Genomic DNA, 18,385 nt, shown 5'->3' with positions numbered 1-18,385 from the left:
GAGACGCAGTAAAAATAAAAAGTATCTTTACTTTTCAGTTACATCTCAGTTAGAAATCAACAGCACTGTTCATCCAGACGAACTGTGCAGCAGTCCAATTTTAAATTTCACTCTGCAGTTTCTGCCCCCTTCTTTTTTTTCTTCCTCTTCCTCCTCTTCTTATTGTTGGGTTTGCTGCCAGTCTGTCCTCCTACAGGTGTTGGTCTGTCCTCTGTCTCTGAAGCTTCACAGTCTTCTTCTGAAGCTGCAGGTCTCTTCTCAGAGGAAGGCAGATTGCTTGGTTTCACCTCTGGGCCGCTGTGACGGAGTAAAGAGCAAGAGTCAACCTACTCATCTAAAAACACTACAGGAAACTTCCGCAGTACTACTGTTGAGAGAAACATTAAAATAATAAGTTGCATAGCCACTTTGATCAGGTAATCATGTTTTATCCCAAAACAAAGATTTGAACAGATCTAGACAGTGTTACAGAATTAAACTAAAAGAAAAAAAATTACTGACAAATTCAATGTTTTTATGAGCAGACAGGGAACAAATACAGAAAGTCAAATATAACAGACACAACTAAAAACTATTTAGCTAAACACACTGTTAGCTAACCATACAGATGTGTGCGCAGACCTGCATGGCCATAACTCAATGTAACAGCTGGTGTTAAGGTTATTTTTGTAAGTTTACATGACACTCAAGTATTCACCTTATCTGAACAGCCAGTTCCTGCTTTGTATTTCCAGGCTCGCTGCGTTTCTCCAGCAGGGCCACGAAGAAGCCGTGCGTGAGGGTTTTGGCAGTGCTGGCACGCAGACACTGTGGGAGGGGCTCCAGGCCTCGCTCAGGCCACTCAGCCAACAGAGGAACCAGTCTGGACGGGGAGACACGAAAGGATTTGAATAAAACTTCTAACAACCAGTTTGGCATAAATAACATACCTCAGGGAGCAAAACCCCAACACTGAACACCTGAACGTTTGTTGCATTTTTTTTAAACATGATTTGAGTTAGTAAAAGCTACCTCAGCCTGCATCTCTACACTTACAAACAAAACCGTAACACCCCCCATTACATATGTATTATGGATATTTGAAATTATTTCACTGTCGCTAACTGCACTTTGTCACAGTCCTCATTTAATGAAAATCTTAAATCTTGTGCCGTCAGTGTCATTGCATAGTCCTGAAAATGGTCTCACACACCTGTAATGTCCAATTTTATTGACAACACTACAATGCAGTACTGCTACTATAACATGCATGTGTGTCAAGGTGGAGAGATCACAGAAAAATAAAAAAATAAAAATCTCCAGGTTTCATCGTCTAGAGAGCTAAATGAGAATAGAATGCTTTAAAATGATAAATAAACAGTCTGAATGTCTTCAGACTGTTGCTACCTGAAGCCGGGGTTCTGCTGCAGACAGGCAGCTACCACTTCCTCATTCTCCTGTTTGTGGATGGAGCAGGTGGAGTAGACCAGGCGCTTCAGGCTGGGAAACCTGAGAGCGTGGTTAAGGCAGCGCAGCTGGAAGGAGGCCAAAGAGGCCAGACGAGCCTGCTCCTTCTCCTGGTCAGCAGAAGTGTTGTCCTGGAGGCACACCATACCTGAACCCCGTCACACACAGGTTACAATGCTTTTTTGGTTGTTGTTGTTTTTTTTACTATAATTAAGCTGTTTGTTTCTTTATTTGCACACTGGGACTCTGATTCTTGCTTATACTTGTGAAACGCAGCAAAGTTTTGCAGTATTTGCTTGAACTTGAGAGAGGAAGGATGGATCGGTGATGCCTAAACGGGTTTCTATTCCAGTTTCTACTCTGGACACCCACATCTGTGACTAAGGTTTGTTACATAAACAACAAATTCAATGTTTAAAAATGAAATAAATATGATACATTTTGCATTCAAAGTAAACTAAAGTGTCATAAATTGAAGATACATATGCACAGATGTTATAAAGAACCCTACTGCAGTCATACAAACACAGGGATAACTGGTCACTCTACCTGAACCACTGCAGGAGGGATCGAGCAGGATGTACTCAACATCCTTATACTGCGGGTTGTCGGGGTCCACCTTCAGGAAGTCCTGGTTGGCCAGCTGCTGACAGGTGACCCCTGCACGGAGCAGGAGCGTTGACATGGTGGCCAAGCGCTTTCCATCCAAATCAAAAGCAAACAGCCTGCCCTTGTTCTTCATGATGGCTGCCAGCTGGCTGGTTTTGTTGCCAGGTGCGGCACAGGCATCAATGATGTGGCTACCAGGTGGAGGACTAAGGAGATGAGCGGGGAGGCAGCTGGCTTTGTCCTGCAGAACTATGTGGCCTGCTTTGTACAGGAAGTGGTCATGGAAGTCAGTTTTAGGAGAGAAGACCAGCAGCTCTGGCAGGTGCAGGTCACTCAAAAAGTATCTGTCTTTCAGGGATAAGTCTTCCAGCCTGGAAGCCTTCCCCAGGTAGGAGAAGCCATCCCTCTTCAGGTAGTCCACAACATCCTCCACAGTGGTCTTCAGAGTGTTCACACGTACATATCTGGGCAACTGGTCTCCAGCGGGGTGCTTGACACTGCAAGGAAGCAGGTCTTCATTCCTGCTTACCTTCTGCTTCACCTTCATGCGAGCCAACTCCGCCTGCAGTCTGGAGCGATGCTTCATCATCATGGCCTTCCAGGATCCGCCACACTTCAGCCCCTGGCCTATCAACAGGTCGTACACGAGCACCTTAGCTAGGGGCATCTTTAGCTTGGTATGCCTGAGTAGCTTGGTGGACTCGATGATCTCCTGCAGGACGGAGGAAAACTTCTGGGTCTCACAAACCAGAGCGAACAGCTGTTTGATGTTCTTGAATTGACTGTCGTAAACCAGAGTTTTCAAAGCCCCCTGTTTACCCTCGACCTTCTCCGTGATCTCTGCTGCTTTCAGGTACAGAGCCATGGCGAAAGAGGGTTTTTTTCCCTACTGCGCTCAAACACTCCTTTTCTTTCTTTAGTTCTGAGCAGGAAACAACGAGCGAGTTTATTTGAGCTCTGTAAAAGCAGCTTCTTCTATACTTTTCCTCCGTGCACACGTGAGAGGAGGGGTCACGACACCGGAAGTACTCGTTGACGCACTGTTTTTCTTTTGACGTAAGTAGTAGTAACTGGTGCCGGATCAAAGACAGTAGAAAACATCTCTATCGCCCTCTGGTGCCTGGCTCCAATGCAAACAAGTTGTCCTCAAATGTTCTCTCCTTGAGATGCTTTAACAGCGTGGCTTGTCATGAATCGCAAGACTTAATGTGACCAAGTGGTCGGCGGGGTTATGAACAAAATAAATTGACAACGCCACCCAGGGGAATTGCACCCCCAGGAAATATATTTAAGAAAAATAGATAAAAGGAATAAAAGAAGACCGCATAGATTCAAGGATGCACACTGAGGCAGGTTGGCTTCCAATATTAAAACAGTTTTATTTATAGAAATGAATAAAATATTATAAATAATATTTTATAAATAAAATATTAAAGGTCAAGATGTAGCATCATTATTGACAGTGTCCTACAGTAAAAATAAAACCATCGTGGAACTGGGACTTACCAGCAGCCGTGGAACCAAAAGGAAATCACACAAAAAGAATCACTGCAGACCACCCAGTGCTGTACAAAAGAAAGTGTGAAAACGACCCACCACCTGAGGTCCCAGGGCCACTGGCTCGTCCTCCTTCACTGAATTAAACACAGAAAAATATGTTAAAAGAATAAGAGGACACTGAGCGTCAGGCTCGCTACAAATCATAAAAAGACTAAAACACACTTTAATAAAAGAAATCTCTCACACTCACACACACACACACACACACACACACACACACACACACACACACACACACACACACACACACACACACACACACACACACACACACACACAAACAAACAAACAAACAAAAGGCTTATTCCCCACGGGTCAAACTACCACTCGTGCTGGTAATAATTATTCTCAGGCGTAGGCCGGTCTGGCTCCCCACCGGCTGAGACCGGCCACCCAGGCGATTTAGAGTCCCAGCACGACACTCGGGCAGAGAATCACTTCAGCCCGATCACAGAAGCGTGGGTACGAGCAACAGTCCAGGGTAAAATAGAACACCAGGCGAACCCAAAACAAGGTAAGCCTACTTAATAAAAACAAGACAAGACAACAGACTCCACCAAGGAGGAGTTCACAACAGCAGCTGAGAAGGCAGTTCACTCTTCCAATTTAGGTTGGGCAATTTGTCATGGAGGGGTGAGTACAGCAGTGAAACCCCCAGGACCGGAGGCACTATACTCTCATTGGTGGAGATAACACGAACACCTCTCTCCGCAATGGCAGAATTAAACAGACTGCTGCGCTGTAGCTGTCATATAATCGGCTCTTGCTGATGTGGGTGGGTTCCCAATTAACCCAATCACCTGATACAAGGAGCGAGTGCAGCGGAAAGAGAGCGAGGGTGGTAGAGCGAGCGAGAGAGAATGAGAGAAGAAAAAAACGGAAGGCGAGTAGCCCATCTGGCTACATTAAGTTGCTGCGGTAGAAAGAAGATCACGAGGTAATTTAATGACATAAATCACTGATGCAGATTTAAAACACTTTTGAACTGAAACATCGCAAACGTGGAAACTATTTTGATAATGCAGTTATATTTTTACTAAATAAGTTGACATGGATTTTATGGAGGCTGTGTGTGCTTTCCAACAGCAAATATCAATGCATGTTCTGAAGAACATATTTATTGATATGAATAGTAGCGATTGACAGGATTCAGTTCATTCTAAACATGGCATAAACAGGATAGTTGCAACTTCAATGATGTCACAGACTATAAATCTATTCTGGATTTGGGATACATGATGATGCTCTGTACTGAGTCTGCACAGTAAACTGCACAATAACCAGTTTGCTTTTTGTCTGGGGGTATGGAGTGGAGGTGTGATTTTCCACTATCTTTATTGAATAATACCACATTTTTAATGATAGTGATTTGGTCAACTGGCTCCATGTGATTAAAAGACTGTAAAAAAAATGCTGAGCATGTTGCTCTTTCTGCTAATAACTTGTTCTTTACTTTAAAAAATTTAGATCAATGTGATGCAGCCTTTTCCTCAAGATTGATAACTAAAGTGTCCCAACTTACCTGAGCCTGAACTCACAGATGGTGTGAGACATAGTCTAAAAAGGAGAGGAGGACAATCTGGGTTTATCAAAGCACACTTCAAAAGCAAAGCAATTGTAAATTTTACAGGGGTGCACTATTGCTCATGACATGAATAACTTGCACAGCTGTGTGGGCACTATCAATGTTGAATGATATTTGCTAGTTTTCTTGTGTTCACTGGCATCCACAGTGAAGACATCGTGGACAGCGGAGAATCTCCCGGTGGTGGAGCAGACTGGGACAGAGTTCCACTGATGAAAAAGAGAGTCACGATGGATATTATAAAAATTAAATAAAAAAAGATTCAGACCAAAAGATTTGTGATCTACACAATCCAAGCTGATCAACGATAAGCTCAGTATTTTCATTTAATATATTTTTCATCTGCTTGAATGTTTCCTGCTTCACACAGTGCTCAACCTGCTAGATTTTTGTTTGTTATTCATTTATTTTAAATGTCTAATCTTATCTTTGAATCAAACATTCATACATATATACACTGTGTTCATTATAATAACATACATATATACTGTCAGACACCACTCTGACATTCCATTCATGCTCAGCTGAATATTAAAATGGACAAATATGTGTCATCTCTGCATACGCTATGATCATTATAGAATGACATGAAATATTAAAACTGAGCTTAATCTTCAACATAAGCAGTAGTCATATAAATTCATATACTCTTAAGCACAAATGGTGAAAGTTTTTCTGCAGAATAAGTAGCCTATTAGTTGTATCTGTATTGCGGTGTTCTGATAGTATGGCTTCTTATACTGAAGAAATGGATCTAAATAAATAACTAAATAAATCCTCCAGCACTCGTTATTGTCACCTATTGCTAATGTTTTGACGCTGCCAACCTCTCATACGCTGTAAGAATTTAATTCAACTGTTTATCACAGAAAAAGTGTGACTTGTAGGACACGTAACACTAGCGGGCATAATGTTAGCTTAATAGTCAGCTCAACAGCTGTTGTTAGCTCCGGACAAGTGACTACAACAGTAGCGATGAGCCCCGATGAACGGATCCGGGGGCGGATGGGCTCGTACATAAATGGATCGATCGGGGCGGGATACGGTGGGAAACGACAGATACCTTAAACTTGAAGACAGCCCAAGTAGAAGGATCGCTAAAGTCTGCTAAAAAAAGAAATCGCAATGCAAGTTGAACAAACTTGCAAAGACACAATATCAAATTGAACCCATTCTGGTACAAAATGACATCATAATAGACTGTCCTTTGAATGTCACGACGTTCGGCGATAACGTCACTTGAACTCCTTTGAAGACAGTTCTGGGGGCGGAGTCAGAGCCTATAAATATCCCTCGAGTACATACCTTGAACCCATAGATCGCTATAGTTCTGAACTAACAGTTTCCACTTGCGAACACTGTCTCATTGAGTAGATCATTTTTCAAACACAGAATAACACGTCGTATAAACTAAACTAAATACATTCATTTCAAAATGAGCTCCCTAAGCTACTTTGATATGCAGATGCTCAGAAATGAGATAGAAAATTACAAACAAGCTGAAAAACTTCAGCTTGAGGAAATCCAAGAAAAGAATTGTAGGATTTCAAGTCTTGAGGCATCTTTGAAAGAAGAGCAGGGACTGGTTGCAAAGATGAAAGAGGAGTCCAAAGAAATGCAGGTGCTCAGAAATGAGATAGAAAAGTACAAACAAGCTGAAAAGCTTCAGTTGGAGGAAATCGATGAAAAGAATTGTAAGATTTCAAGTCTTGAGGCATCTTTGAAAGAAGAGCAGGAACTGGTTGCGAAGATGAAAGAGGAGTCCAAAGAAATGCAGGTGCTCAGATATGAGATAGAAAATTACAAACAAGCTGAAAAACTTCAGCTTGAGGAAATCGATGAAAAGAATTCTAAGATTTCAAGTCTTGAGGCATCTTTGAAAGAAGAACAGGAACTGGTTGCGAAGATGACAGAGGAATCCAAAGATGAAAAGATGGAAAAAATGGAAAATGTTTTGCTGGAAACCAAATCCCAGCTAAGGTCCGCAGAGTCACAGAATGTAGATCTCACAAACAAATATGAGGCAAAAATTCGGGCTCTTCATAAGGCAATCAAACACCTTGAAAATAAGTGTGCCACTGAAAAAACGATGCGGGACAAGAAAGAAAAGGAGGTGGAATCTCTGGTTGTCCTTAAAATCAAAAATGAGCAGGAAAAACAAGAACTCAAGATGAAGCTAAGCAAGACGACTGAGGAAAAAAATGAAACACTTAAAGAACTGCAGAAACAAAATGAGCAGCTTCAGACTGAGATTCAGAACAATGAGAAGTACATTCATCGTAATGACTTCCTTGAAAGAAGGATAGACGAGCTTCTTACACTACCTGGGGAGGTGTACTGCCGTCAACAGAAAGTTAAAAGTGTGGAAGAAGAAAAAGAGAAACTACAGGCTGAACTTAAAAAGTGTCAAAGACAAAATGAGGAGTATAAAGCGGGAAAGCGCTGGGCAATAGACGAGAAAAACCAACTGACAAAGAAAAATGATGAACTGAAAGTACGTCTTAGGGAGAAGGAATGTAACAACATAACGTTGAGGAAAGAGTTAAAAGCTAAAGTCCTGGAATCTGAAAGTCAGATAAAGGAGCTGGCAAGGCAACGTTTTACTATCGACCGTCTGGAAAACTGCCTTGAGGTTAAAACTAAGCAAATAATTATATTTGAAAATGAGACGCAGGAGTCTGGGAAGAAAATTTCATCCCAAGAAAATAACATAGCCCGTCTGAAAACTGCTCTTAGCAAAGCAGAAAACGATCTGGAACTGGAGATAAAGAGACGTGAAAATCTTAGGTCTGATAAAGTGCTCCTTTCTGAGACAAAGTTCTGCATTGAGAACGAACTCTATACAGCTAGAGACACTATAAAGACACTTCAGAATAAAATCAAAGAAAAGGCTCAAGAACTCCAAGAGACAAACGTAGACCTTGCCAATGCTAAGACCAGCTATAATGCTGTAAAGACTGAGCTGGACATTATCAAACTGCAGCAGGCAGAACAAAAGAAAGAACACGAGAAACAGCTTAGCTCTGCAAATGACAACCTCTTCACAGTGAAGTCAAAGTTGACGCAAACTGTGGAGGACAAAGAAGAGGTTGAGAAAGCTCTGACAAAGTCCAAACACACAGTATTTAAGCTTGAGCAAGTAATAGAAGAACTGGAAACTGACATTGGCATTCAACGACAAAAGAATGCAGTACAGAAAAAAGAAAATGACGATCTGCTGCAACAGCTGAAGGGACTTTATGACACGCTCGGCCGCACTGTGCAAGTCGAGAAAAAAGCCTCCCCAGAGCAGCAAAGAAAGGATGGGGATGAACAAATAGCCCGGAAAAAGGTGAGATTTGACCTGAGTAATGTGGAATACTTTCCATCCAAAGGCGACAATGAGCTGAAAGAACAACAGAAAGAAATTAGAGACCTTAAGGGTAAAAAGGGTAACAAGCTTACCACATATGACAGTAAGCTAAAAGCAGTGCATGGCCTGCTACCTCCTATTTCCACTAGGGCCCGGTCTAAAACTGTAGACAACTCAAAGAAGCAGTCTGAGTCTAGGAGCTCACTCAACCTCAAGTCCACTGTTACTCCCAAGGCAGAAGAAGAAATGTTTCATCCCCATTCACCTGAACTTACTTCCCAGTCAACTCTACGTAGAGTATACAATCCTGGTGCAAAACTACTCAAGCGCCGGCCTTCAGCCAAACCCAACCACATCTAAAAAATCCCCCTACCAGTTCTCACACTGACCCCAAAGAAATAATCAGCTTTTAAGCTGGTTAAAAAATATCTATTTCTTTGTTTCCAAAGTCAAAATAAATCACAAAGAGACAATATCAGAAAAAAATTTAATACCCGCCCATCCTGAGGGTATATTACATCCGTAACCCAGGAGAGGCTGTATTTGCTATAACATCATAAATGTAAGACAATAAGGACATCTCTGCATGTGTGAGGAAGTGACATGCATTTCATCTATGTCGCTTCATCACCCCCAACCGGTCGAGGTAGATGGCCGCCCCTCACTGAGCCTGGTTCTACTGAAGGTTTCTTCCTATTAAAAGGGAGTTTTTCCTTCCCACTGTCGCCAAGTGCTTGCTCATAGGGGATCTTCGGATTGTTGGGTTTTCTCTGCATTATTGTAGGGATGTTAACTTGCAATATTATATAATATTGCAAGTTAACATCCCTACAATCTCTGCGTTATTGTAGGGATGTTACCCTAAAGTTTTAAAATTGGCACAAATAAAATTGATGTGAACTGAATTTTTCTTTTGATGTGTACAAGTGGTTGTATTTGAGTACTTTTGATCTGCTTTTATTCACTACTACGCACACACTGGCTTCAAAAATACAAAGTGATGGCAGTCCCCATGAAAAGGGAATTTTGGCTTCATTTTTGTACAGTGGCAGGAAGTGGAGTGAGGTTATTAAAATAGGCTGTTCTCAGCTATTTTTAAAGCTACATTTTAGTTAGTTTTTAGTTAGCGAACCTTTAGTTACTGTGGCCAAATACATATTTCATTTTTTAAAGTAAACACATTCTCAGTCACTCGCAGTCAGACATTGAGCTAATCCTAGCTAATCCTTGTATTTACCCTGACTAACAAAATATCTCTGCTGAAGTCACTGAGATGGTTTATATGAGAAACAGAAATGTTACTGGCCTGATCAGTCACTAGGCAATGTTGCCGTTACTGTACCTTTAGGAGTTACACAGTCAGAGCAACATGCTGGACTCTTCTTTAGCTCCTCTGCAGAGCCCATTATTAAATGGGCTCTGTGAGGATGAAGCTGTGAGGATCATTGACCAGAATGCGTCCCTTTAACAAACTGATGAAACCAGCTGTAACACAGGACTTGTTGTTTTGTTTTTTTAATGCAGACCAGCAAATGCGTTCTAGGAAGAAAGAGTCAGCTGATTCATTTGCTACAATATAAGAGGTATTAGCAGTTCACCCTCCTTCTTAGCGTATGGCACAGTTTTTAAAAGTAGAGGCAGAGTTTCTGTTTAATGCTGTGAAACCTCTGCCACACTCAGCTGTTATCCATCAGTGTTTAGCAGCCCGACTGGGCTTTTTAACAGTCTTCACTTTTACAGAGTTTTTGTATAGTAGCAGTCTCTCTGTGGGGTGAGGTGGCAAGCGGTTCCTTTTTGCTTTCACAATGCACGCAGCCATCGGACTGAAACGGTCAAAACCTCCAGATGTGGCGGGCACCGCCAGCAGCTTCTTGGCGAGGCCTTGGAGCTTCGGGAATCGAGAAGCACATTTCCAGTACTGAAGAGTAGAGTTGCTTTCCCACAGCGGTTCAGACAGGTACACGTCGAACTCTGACATCTTTAGAGTCTTTGCAGGAGGCTGAAGGAAGTTGAAGATGGACTTCCTCTTGAGGTCGTTTTCACTGATTTCAGGACAGTTGTTGTCTGAGCTGCCAGCACAAGTGTCCATCACGCCATCTGTCTGGCTTTCTTCTTTCACATCGTGCTCCAGCCCACTGCCTGTCTGATCTTTCTCTGCCTCAACAGTAGGAAATGTTGAGGCTTCCATGTTTTCTAATGTGGACTCAACAATGCTGCGAGCCTCAGATTTTGACGGAGGTGTTAGGAAATCATTCTGTTCATCCTGGTTGTCATCAGAAAACGGCTGCAAAAAAAATGGTTGTTTTAAATGTACACACATTTTTTTCCTTTATCTACTCAACACGCATATTCAATTAAATATAAATCTACAGAAGTCCACTATGCTTCTGGCCTAATTTGGTACCTGCAGTTTGATCCTAGGATCCAGCACAGCAGCTAGTATCATGTCCTTCTGGTGAATCACTGGCTGGAAGTGTGTGTAGAGGCCTGTGCGCAGGGCCTTGCAGAAGTGGGTGTAGTTGGTGACACAATTCTCCAAGGTTTTATCAAGTCCAATGAGGGACGGTATGATGAGAGACATAGTCACACCATTTCCCTGCAGGACCTACGATAGATAAGACACAAACATGGCATCCACAGTGAAGACATCGTGGACAGCGGAGAATCTCCCGGTGGTGGAGCAGACTGGGACAGAGTTCCACTGATGAAAAAGAGAGTCACGATGGATATTATAAGAATTAAATAAAAAAAGATTCAGACCAAAAGATTTGTGATCTACACAATCCAAGCTGATCAACGATAAGCTCAGTATTTTCATTTAATATATTTTTCATCTGCTTGAATGTTTCCTGCTTCACACAGTGCTCAACCTGCTAGATTTTTGTTTGTTATTCATTTATTTTAAATGTCTAATCTTATCTTTGAATCAAACATTCATACATATATACACTGTGTTCATTATAATAACATACATATATACTGTCAGACACCACTCTGACATTCCATTCATGCTCAGCTGAATATTAAAATGGACAAATATGTGTCATCTCTGCATACGCTATGATCATTATAGAATGACATGAAATATTAAAACTGAGCTTAATCTTCAACATAAGCAGTAGTCATATAAATTCATATACTCTTAAGCACAAATGGTGAAAGTTTTTCTGCAGAATAAGTAGCCTATTAGTTGTATCTGTATTGCGGTGTTCTGATAGTATGGCTTCTTATACTGAAGAAATGGATCTAAATAAATAACTAAATAAATCCTCCAGCACTCGTTATTGTCACCTATTGCTAATGTTTTGACGCTGCCAACCTCTCATACGCTGTAAGAATTTAATTCAACTGTTTATCACAGAAAAAGTGTGACTTGTAGGACACGTAACACTAGCGGGCATAATGTTAGCTTAATAGTCAGCTCAACAGCTGTTGTTAGCTCCGGACAAGTGACTACAACAGTAGCGATGAGCCCCGATGAACGGATCCGGGGGCGGATGGGCTCGTACATAAATGGATCGATCGGGGCGGGATACGGTGGGAAACGACAGATACCTTAAACTTGAAGACAGCCCAAGTAGAAGGATCGCTAAAGTCTGCTAAAAAAAGAAATCGCAATGCAAGTTGAACAAACTTGCAAAGACACAATATCAAATTGAACCCATTCTGGTACAAAATGACATCATAATAGACTGTCCTTTGAATGTCACGACGTTCGGCGATAACGTCACTTGAACTCCTTTGAAGACAGTTCTGGGGGCGGAGTCAGAGCCTATAAATATCCCTCGAGTACATACCTTGAACCCATAGATCGCTATAGTTCTGAACTAACAGTTTCCACTTGCGAACACTTTGTCTCATTGAGTAGATCATTTTTCAAACACAGAATAACACGTCGTATAAACTAAACTAAATACATTCATTTCAAAATGAGCTCCCTAAGCTACTTTGATATGCAGATGCTCAGAAATGAGATAGAAAATTACAAACAAGCTGAAAAACTTCAGCTTGAGGAAATCCAAGAAAAGAATTGTAGGATTTCAAGTCTTGAGGCATCTTTGAAAGAAGAGCAGGGACTGGTTGCAAAGATGAAAGAGGAGTCCAAAGAAATGCAGGTGCTCAGAAATGAGATAGAAAAGTACAAACAAGCTGAAAAGCTTCAGTTGGAGGAAATCGATGAAAAGAATTGTAAGATTTCAAGTCTTGAGGCATCTTTGAAAGAAGAGCAGGAACTGGTTGCGAAGATGAAAGAGGAGTCCAAAGAAATGCAGGTGCTCAGATATGAGATAGAAAATTACAAACAAGCTGAAAAACTTCAGCTTGAGGAAATCGATGAAAAGAATTGTAAGATTTCAAGTCTTGAGGCATCTTTGAAAGAAGAACAGGAACTGGTTGCGAAGATGACAGAGGAATCCAAAGATGAAAAGATGGAAAAAATGGAAAATGTTTTGCTGGAAACCAAATCCCAGCTAAGGTCCGCAGAGTCACAGAATGTAGATCTCACAAACAAATATGAGGCAAAAATTCGGGCTCTTCATAAGGCAATCAAACACCTTGAAAATAAGTGTGCCACTGAAAAAACGATGCGGGACAAGAAAGAAAAGGAGGTGGAATCTCTGGTTGTCCTTAAAATCAAAAATGAGCAGGAAAAACAAGAACTCAAGATGAAGCTAAGCAAGACGACTGAGGAAAAAAATGAAACACTTAAAGAACTGCAGAAACAAAATGAGCAGCTTCAGACTGAGATTCAGAACAATGAGAAGTACATTCATCGTAATGACTTCCTTGAAAGAAGGATAGACGAGCTTCTTACACTACCTGGGGAGGTGTACTGCCGTCAACAGAAAGTTAAAAGTGTGGAAGAAGAAAAAGAGAAACTACAGGCTGAACTTAAAAAGTGTCAAAGACAAAATGAGGAGTATAAAGCGGGAAAGCGCTGGGCAATAGATGAGAAAAACCAACTGACAAAGAAAAATGATGAACTGAAAGTACGTCTTAGGGAGAAGGAATGTAACAACATAACGTTGAGGAAAGAGTTAAAAGCTAAAGTCCTGGAATCTGAAAGTCAGATAAAGGAGCTGGCAAGGCAACGTTTTACTATCGACCGTCTGGAAAACTGCCTTGAGGTTAAAACTAAGCAAATAATTATATTTGAAAATGAGACGCAGGAGTCTGGGAAGAAAATTTCATCCCAAGAAAATAACATAGCCCGTCTGAAAACTGCTCTTAGCAAAGCAGAAAACGATCTGGAACTGGAGATAAAGAGACGTGAAAATCTTAGGTCTGATAAAGTGCTCCTTTCTGAGACAAAGTTCTGCATTGAGAACGAACTCTATACAGCTAGAGACACTATAAAGACACTTCAGAATAAAATCAAAGAAAAGGCTCAAGAACTCCAAGAGACAAACGTAGACCTTGCCAATGCTAAGACCAGCTATAATGCTGTAAAGACTGAGCTGGACATTATCAAACTGCAGCAGGCAGAACAAAAGAAAGAACACGAGAAACAGCTTAGCTCTGCAAATGACAACCTCTTCACAGTGAAGTCAAAGTTGACGCAAACTGTGGAGGACAAAGAAGAGGTTGAGAAAGCTCTGACAAAGTCCAAACACACAGTATTTAAGCTTGAGCAAGTAATAGAAGAACTGGAAACTGACATTGGCATTCAACGACAAAAGAATGCAGTACAGAAAAAAGAAAATGACGATCTGCTGCAACAGCTGAAGGGACTTTATGACACGCTCGGCCGCACTGTGCAAGTCGAGAAAAAAGCCTCCCCAGAGCAGCAAAGAAAGGATGGGGATGAACAAATAGCCCGGAAAAAGGTGAGATTTGACCTGAGTAATGTGGAATACTTTCCATCCAAAGGCGACAATGAGCTGAAAGAACAACAGAAAGAAATTAGAGACCTTAAGGGTAAAAAGGGTAACAAGCTTACCACATATGACAGTAAGCTAAAAGCAGTGCATGGCCTGCTACCTCCTATTTCCACTAGGGCCCGGTCTAAAACTGTAGACAACTCAAAGAAGCAGTCTGAGTCTAGGAGCTCACTCAACCTCAAGTCCACTGTTACTCCCAAGGCAGAAGAAGAAATGTTTCATCCCCATTCACCTGAACTTATTTCCCAGTCAACTCTACGTAGAGTATACAATCCTGGTGCAAAACTACTCAAGCGCCGGCCTTCAGCCAAACCCAACCACATCTAAAAAATCCTCCTACCAGTTCTCACACTGACCCCAAAGAAATAATCAGCTTTTAAGCTGGTTAAAAAATATCTATTTCTTTGTTTCCAAAGTCAAAATAAATCACAAAGAGACAATATCAGAAAAAAATTTAATACCCGCCCATCCTGAGGGTATATTACATCCGTAACCCAGGAGCGGCTGTATTTGCTATAACATCATAAATGTAAGACAATAAGGACATCTCTGCATGTGTGAGGAAGTGACATGCATTTCATCTATGTCGCTTCATCACCCCCAACCGGTCGAGGTAGATGGCCGCCCCTCACTGAGCCTGGTTCTACTGAAGGTTTCTTCCTATTAAAAGGGAGTTTTTCCTTCCCACTGTCGCCAAGTGCTTGCTCATAGGGGATCTTCGGATTGTTGGGTTTTCTCTGCATTATTGTAGGGATGTTAACTTGCAATATTATATAATATTGCAAGTTAACATCCCTACAATCTCTGCGTTATTGTAGGGATGTTACCCTAAAGTTTTAAAATTGGCACAAATAAAATTGATGTGAACTGAATTTTTCTTTTGATGTGTACAAGTGGTTGTATTTGAGTACTTTTGATCTGCTTTTATTCACTACTACGCACACACTGGCTTCAAAAATACAAAGTGATGGCAGTCCCCATGAAAAGGGAATTTTGGCTTCATTTTTGTACAGTGGCAGGAAGTGGAGTGAGGTTATTAAAATAGGCTGTTCTCAGCTATTTTTAAAGCTACATTTTAGTTAGTTTTTAGTTAGCGAACCTTTAGTTACTGTGGCCAAATACATATTTCATTTTTTAAAGTAAACACATTCTCAGTCACTCGCAGTCAGACATTGAGCAAAAGCACATGTTCGGTAGCTAATCCTTGTATTTACCCTGACTAACAAAATATCTCTGCTGAAGTCACTGAGATGGTTTATATGAGAAACAGAAATCAGAATCAGAATCAGAATCAGAATACTTTATTGATCCCTGGGGGAAATTATTTTTTGTTACAGTGCTCCATTTTAAACCAACATTAAGACAAGACAGACAATACGCTGACTAAGAATAGTACAATATATACATATATATACATACATACATACATAAGTCACTTATAAATAAATATTTGGAAAAGAAACATGTGTAGTTGTAGCTGGCCTGATCAGTCACTAGGCAATGTTGCCGTTACTGTACCTTTAGGAGTTACACAGTCAGAGCAACATGCTGGACTCTTCTTTAGCTCCTCTGCAGAGCCCATTATTAAATGGGCTCTGTGAGGATGAAGCTGTGAGGATCATTGACCAGAATGCGTCCCTTTAACAAACTGATGAAACCAGCTGTAACACAGGACTTGTTGTTTTGTTTTTTTAATGCAGACCAGCAAATGCGTTCTAGGAAGAAAGAGTCAGCTGATTCATTTGCTACAATATAAGAGGTATTAGCAGTTCACCCTCCTTCTTAGCGTATGGCACAGTTTTTAAAAGTAGAGGCAGAGTTTCTGTTTAATGCTGTGCAAGCTCTGCCACACTCAGCTGTTATCCATCAGTATTTAGCAGCCCGACTGGGCTTTTTAACAGTCTTCACTTTTACAGAGTTTTTGTATAGTAGCAGTCTCTCTGTGGGGTGAGGTGGCAAGCGGTTCCTTTTTGCTTTCACAATGCACGCAGCCATCGGACTGAAACGGTCAAAACCTCCAGATGTGGCGGGCACCGCCAGCAGCTTCTTGGCGAGGCCTTGGAGCTTCGGGAATCGAGAAGCACATTTCCAGTACTGAAGAGTAGAGTTGCTTTCCCACAGCGGTTCAGACAGGTACACGTCGAACTCTGACATCTTTAGAGTCTTTGCAGGAGGCTGAAGGAAGTTGAAGATGGACTTCCTCTTGAGGTCGTTTTCACTGATTTCAGGACAGTTGTTGTCTGAGCTGCCAGCACAAGTGTCCATCACGCCATCTGTCTGGCTTTCTTCTTTCACATCGTGCTCCAGCCCACTGCCTGTCTGATCTTTCTCTGCCTCAACAGTAGGAAATGTTGAGGCTTCCATGTTTTCTAATGTGGACTCAACAATGCTGCGAGCCTCAGATTTTGACGGAGGTGTTAGGAAATCATTCTGTTCATCCTGGTTGTCATCAGAAAACGGCTGCAAAAAAAATGGTTGTTTTAAATGTACACACATTTTTTTCCTATATCTACTCAACACGCATATTCAATTAAATATAAATCTACAGAAGTCCGCTATGCTTCTGGCCTAATTTGGTACCTGCAGTTTGATCCTAGGATCCAGCACAGCAGCTAGTATCATGTCCTTCTGGTGAATCACTGGCTGGAAGTGTGTGTAGAGGCCTGTGCGCAGGGCCTTGCAGAAGTGGGTGTAGTTGGTGACACAATTCTCCAAGGTTTTATCAAGTCCAATGAGGGACGGTATGATGAGAGACATAGTCACACCATTTCCCTGCAGGACCTACGATAGATAAGACACAAACATGGCATCCACAGTGAAGACATCGTGGACAGCGGAGAATCTCCCGGTGGTGGAGCAGACTGGGACAGAGTTCCACTGATGAAAAAGAGAGTCACGATGGATATTATAAGAATTAAATAAAAAAAGATTCAGACCAAAAGATTTGTGATCTACACAATCCAAGCTGATCAACGATAAGCTCAGTATTTTCATTTAATATATTTTTCATCTGCTTGAATGTTTCCTGCTTCACACAGTGCTCAACCTGCTAGATTTTTGTTTGTTATTCATTTATTTTAAATGTCTAATCTTATCTTTGAATCAAACATTCATACATATATACACTGTGTTCATTATAATAACATACATATATACTGTCAGACACCACTCTGACATTCCATTCATGCTCAGCTGAATATTAAAATGGACAAATATGTGTCATCTCTGCATACGCTATGATCATTATAGAATGACATGAAATATTAAAACTGAGCTTAATCTTCAACATAAGCAGTAGTCATATAAATTCATATACTCTTAAGCACAAATGGTGAAAGTTTTTCTGCAGAATAAGTAGCCTATTAGTTGTATCTGTATTGCGGTGTTCTGATAGTATGGCTTCTTATACTGAAGAAATGGATCTAAATAAATAACTAAATAAATCCTCCAGCACTCGTTATTGTCACCTATTGCTAATGTTTTGACGCTGCCAACCTCTCATACGCTGTAAGAATTTAATTCAACTGTTTATCACAGAAAAAGTGTGACTTGTAGGACACGTAACACTAGCGGGCATAATGTTAGCTTAATAGTCAGCTCAACAGCTGTTGTTAGCTCCGGACAAGTGACTACAACAGTAGCGATGAGCCCCGATGAACGGATCCGGGGGCGGATGGGCTCGTACATAAATGGATCGATCGGGGCGGGATACGGTGGGAAACGACAGATACCTTAAACTTGAAGACAGCCCAAGTAGAAGGATCGCTAAAGTCTGCTAAAAAAAGAAATCGCAATGCAAGTTGAACAAACTTGCAAAGACACAATATCAAATTGAACCCATTCTGGTACAAAATGACATCATAATAGACTGTCCTTTGAATGTCACGACGTTCGGCGATAACGTCACTTGAACTCCTTTGAAGACAGTTCTGGGGGCGGAGTCAGAGCCTATAA

At 41.2% G+C, this 18,385-nt stretch overlaps 4 protein-coding genes across 8 annotated transcripts; 1 reads left to right on the top strand and 3 right to left on the bottom strand.

Annotated features, from left to right (window-relative positions):
* Window positions 1–9: 9 nt before the first annotated feature.
* On the bottom strand, window positions 10–4,318 carry nsun5 (NOP2/Sun RNA methyltransferase 5). The gene is made up of 5 exons (XM_085258840.1): window positions 3,940–4,318; window positions 1,996–3,689; window positions 1,387–1,594; window positions 698–862; window positions 10–297 (listed from the first exon to the last, which is right to left on the bottom strand). The coding sequence occupies exons 2-5, from the start codon at window positions 2,918–2,920 to the stop codon at window positions 108–110; spliced, it is 1,488 nt and encodes a 495-aa protein (XP_085114966.1). The 5' UTR covers window positions 2,921–3,689; window positions 3,940–4,318; the 3' UTR covers window positions 10–107.
* Window positions 4,319–6,488: 2,170 nt separating this feature from the next.
* LOC146550313 (uncharacterized) lies at window positions 6,489–15,571 on the top strand. Its single transcript, XM_085259788.1, has 2 exons — window positions 6,489–8,907; window positions 12,459–15,571. Exons 1-2 carry the CDS (start codon window positions 6,636–6,638, stop codon window positions 14,756–14,758), a joined length of 4,572 nt encoding a protein of 1,523 aa, XP_085115914.1. The 5' UTR covers window positions 6,489–6,635; the 3' UTR covers window positions 14,759–15,571.
* Window positions 9,854–12,575, bottom strand: LOC146550314 (uncharacterized). Of its 3 annotated transcripts, none has more exons than XM_085258917.1 (3): window positions 12,108–12,575; window positions 10,957–11,253; window positions 9,854–10,836 (listed from the first exon to the last, which is right to left on the bottom strand). In XM_085258917.1, exons 2-3 carry the CDS (start codon window positions 11,131–11,133, stop codon window positions 10,243–10,245), a joined length of 771 nt encoding a protein of 256 aa, XP_085115043.1. In that variant the 5' UTR covers window positions 11,134–11,253; window positions 12,108–12,575; the 3' UTR covers window positions 9,854–10,242. The 3 variants fall into 3 exon arrangements, with proteins under 3 accessions (XP_085115043.1, XP_085115046.1, XP_085115045.1); XM_085258920.1 differs by having other exon boundaries at window positions 10,957–11,157; XM_085258919.1 differs by lacking the exon at window positions 12,108–12,575 and having other exon boundaries at window positions 10,957–12,053.
* Window positions 15,572–15,949: 378 nt separating the features above from the next.
* On the bottom strand, window positions 15,950–18,380 carry LOC146550312 (uncharacterized). Of its 3 annotated transcripts, none has more exons than XM_085258914.1 (3): window positions 18,163–18,380; window positions 17,012–17,308; window positions 15,950–16,891 (listed from the first exon to the last, which is right to left on the bottom strand). In XM_085258914.1, the coding sequence occupies exons 2-3, from the start codon at window positions 17,186–17,188 to the stop codon at window positions 16,298–16,300; spliced, it is 771 nt and encodes a 256-aa protein (XP_085115040.1). In that variant the 5' UTR covers window positions 17,189–17,308; window positions 18,163–18,380; the 3' UTR covers window positions 15,950–16,297. The 3 variants fall into 3 exon arrangements, with proteins under 3 accessions (XP_085115040.1, XP_085115042.1, XP_085115041.1); XM_085258916.1 differs by having other exon boundaries at window positions 17,012–17,212; XM_085258915.1 differs by lacking the exon at window positions 18,163–18,380 and having other exon boundaries at window positions 17,012–18,110.
* Window positions 18,381–18,385: the final 5 nt, after the last annotated feature.

Source organism: Mchenga conophoros, linkage group LG20 (genome assembly GCF_057382185.1).
Source record: "Mchenga conophoros isolate Kocher_MC1m ecotype Shallow Benthic linkage group LG20, M_conophoros_male_GT1.1, whole genome shotgun sequence".
In the NCBI taxonomy this organism is placed as follows: Eukaryota; Metazoa; Chordata; class Actinopteri; order Cichliformes; family Cichlidae; genus Mchenga; species Mchenga conophoros.
This window is presented reverse-complemented; position numbering and strand designations above follow the sequence as displayed.

Excerpts from the sequence above, each read along its gene's own strand:
- nsun5 (XM_085258840.1), bottom strand. The coding sequence starts at position 2,920 with ATGGCTCTGTACCTGAAAGCAGCAGAGATCACGGAGAAGGTCGAGGGT. Across the intron at positions 863-1,386 it reads CAGCAGAACCCCGGCTTCAG|ACTGGTTCCTCTGTTGGCTG; the intron begins GTAGCAACAGTC and ends CTCCCCGTCCAG. Across the intron at positions 298-697 it reads GAACTGGCTGTTCAGATAAG|CGGCCCAGAGGTGAAACCAA; the intron begins GTGAATACTTGA and ends ACTCCGTCACAG.
- LOC146550313 (XM_085259788.1), top strand. The coding sequence starts at position 6,636 with ATGAGCTCCCTAAGCTACTTTGATATGCAGATGCTCAGAAATGAGATA. Across the intron at positions 8,908-12,458 it reads TTCAGCCAAACCCAACCACA|AAACTAAATACATTCATTTC; the intron begins TCTAAAAAATCC and ends GTCGTATAAACT.
- LOC146550314 (XM_085258917.1), bottom strand. The coding sequence starts at position 11,133 with ATGTCTCTCATCATACCGTCCCTCATTGGACTTGATAAAACCTTGGAG. Across the intron at positions 10,837-10,956 it reads ATCCTAGGATCAAACTGCAG|CCGTTTTCTGATGACAACCA; the intron begins GTACCAAATTAG and ends TTTTTTTTGCAG.
- LOC146550312 (XM_085258914.1), bottom strand. The coding sequence starts at position 17,188 with ATGTCTCTCATCATACCGTCCCTCATTGGACTTGATAAAACCTTGGAG. Across the intron at positions 16,892-17,011 it reads ATCCTAGGATCAAACTGCAG|CCGTTTTCTGATGACAACCA; the intron begins GTACCAAATTAG and ends TTTTTTTTGCAG.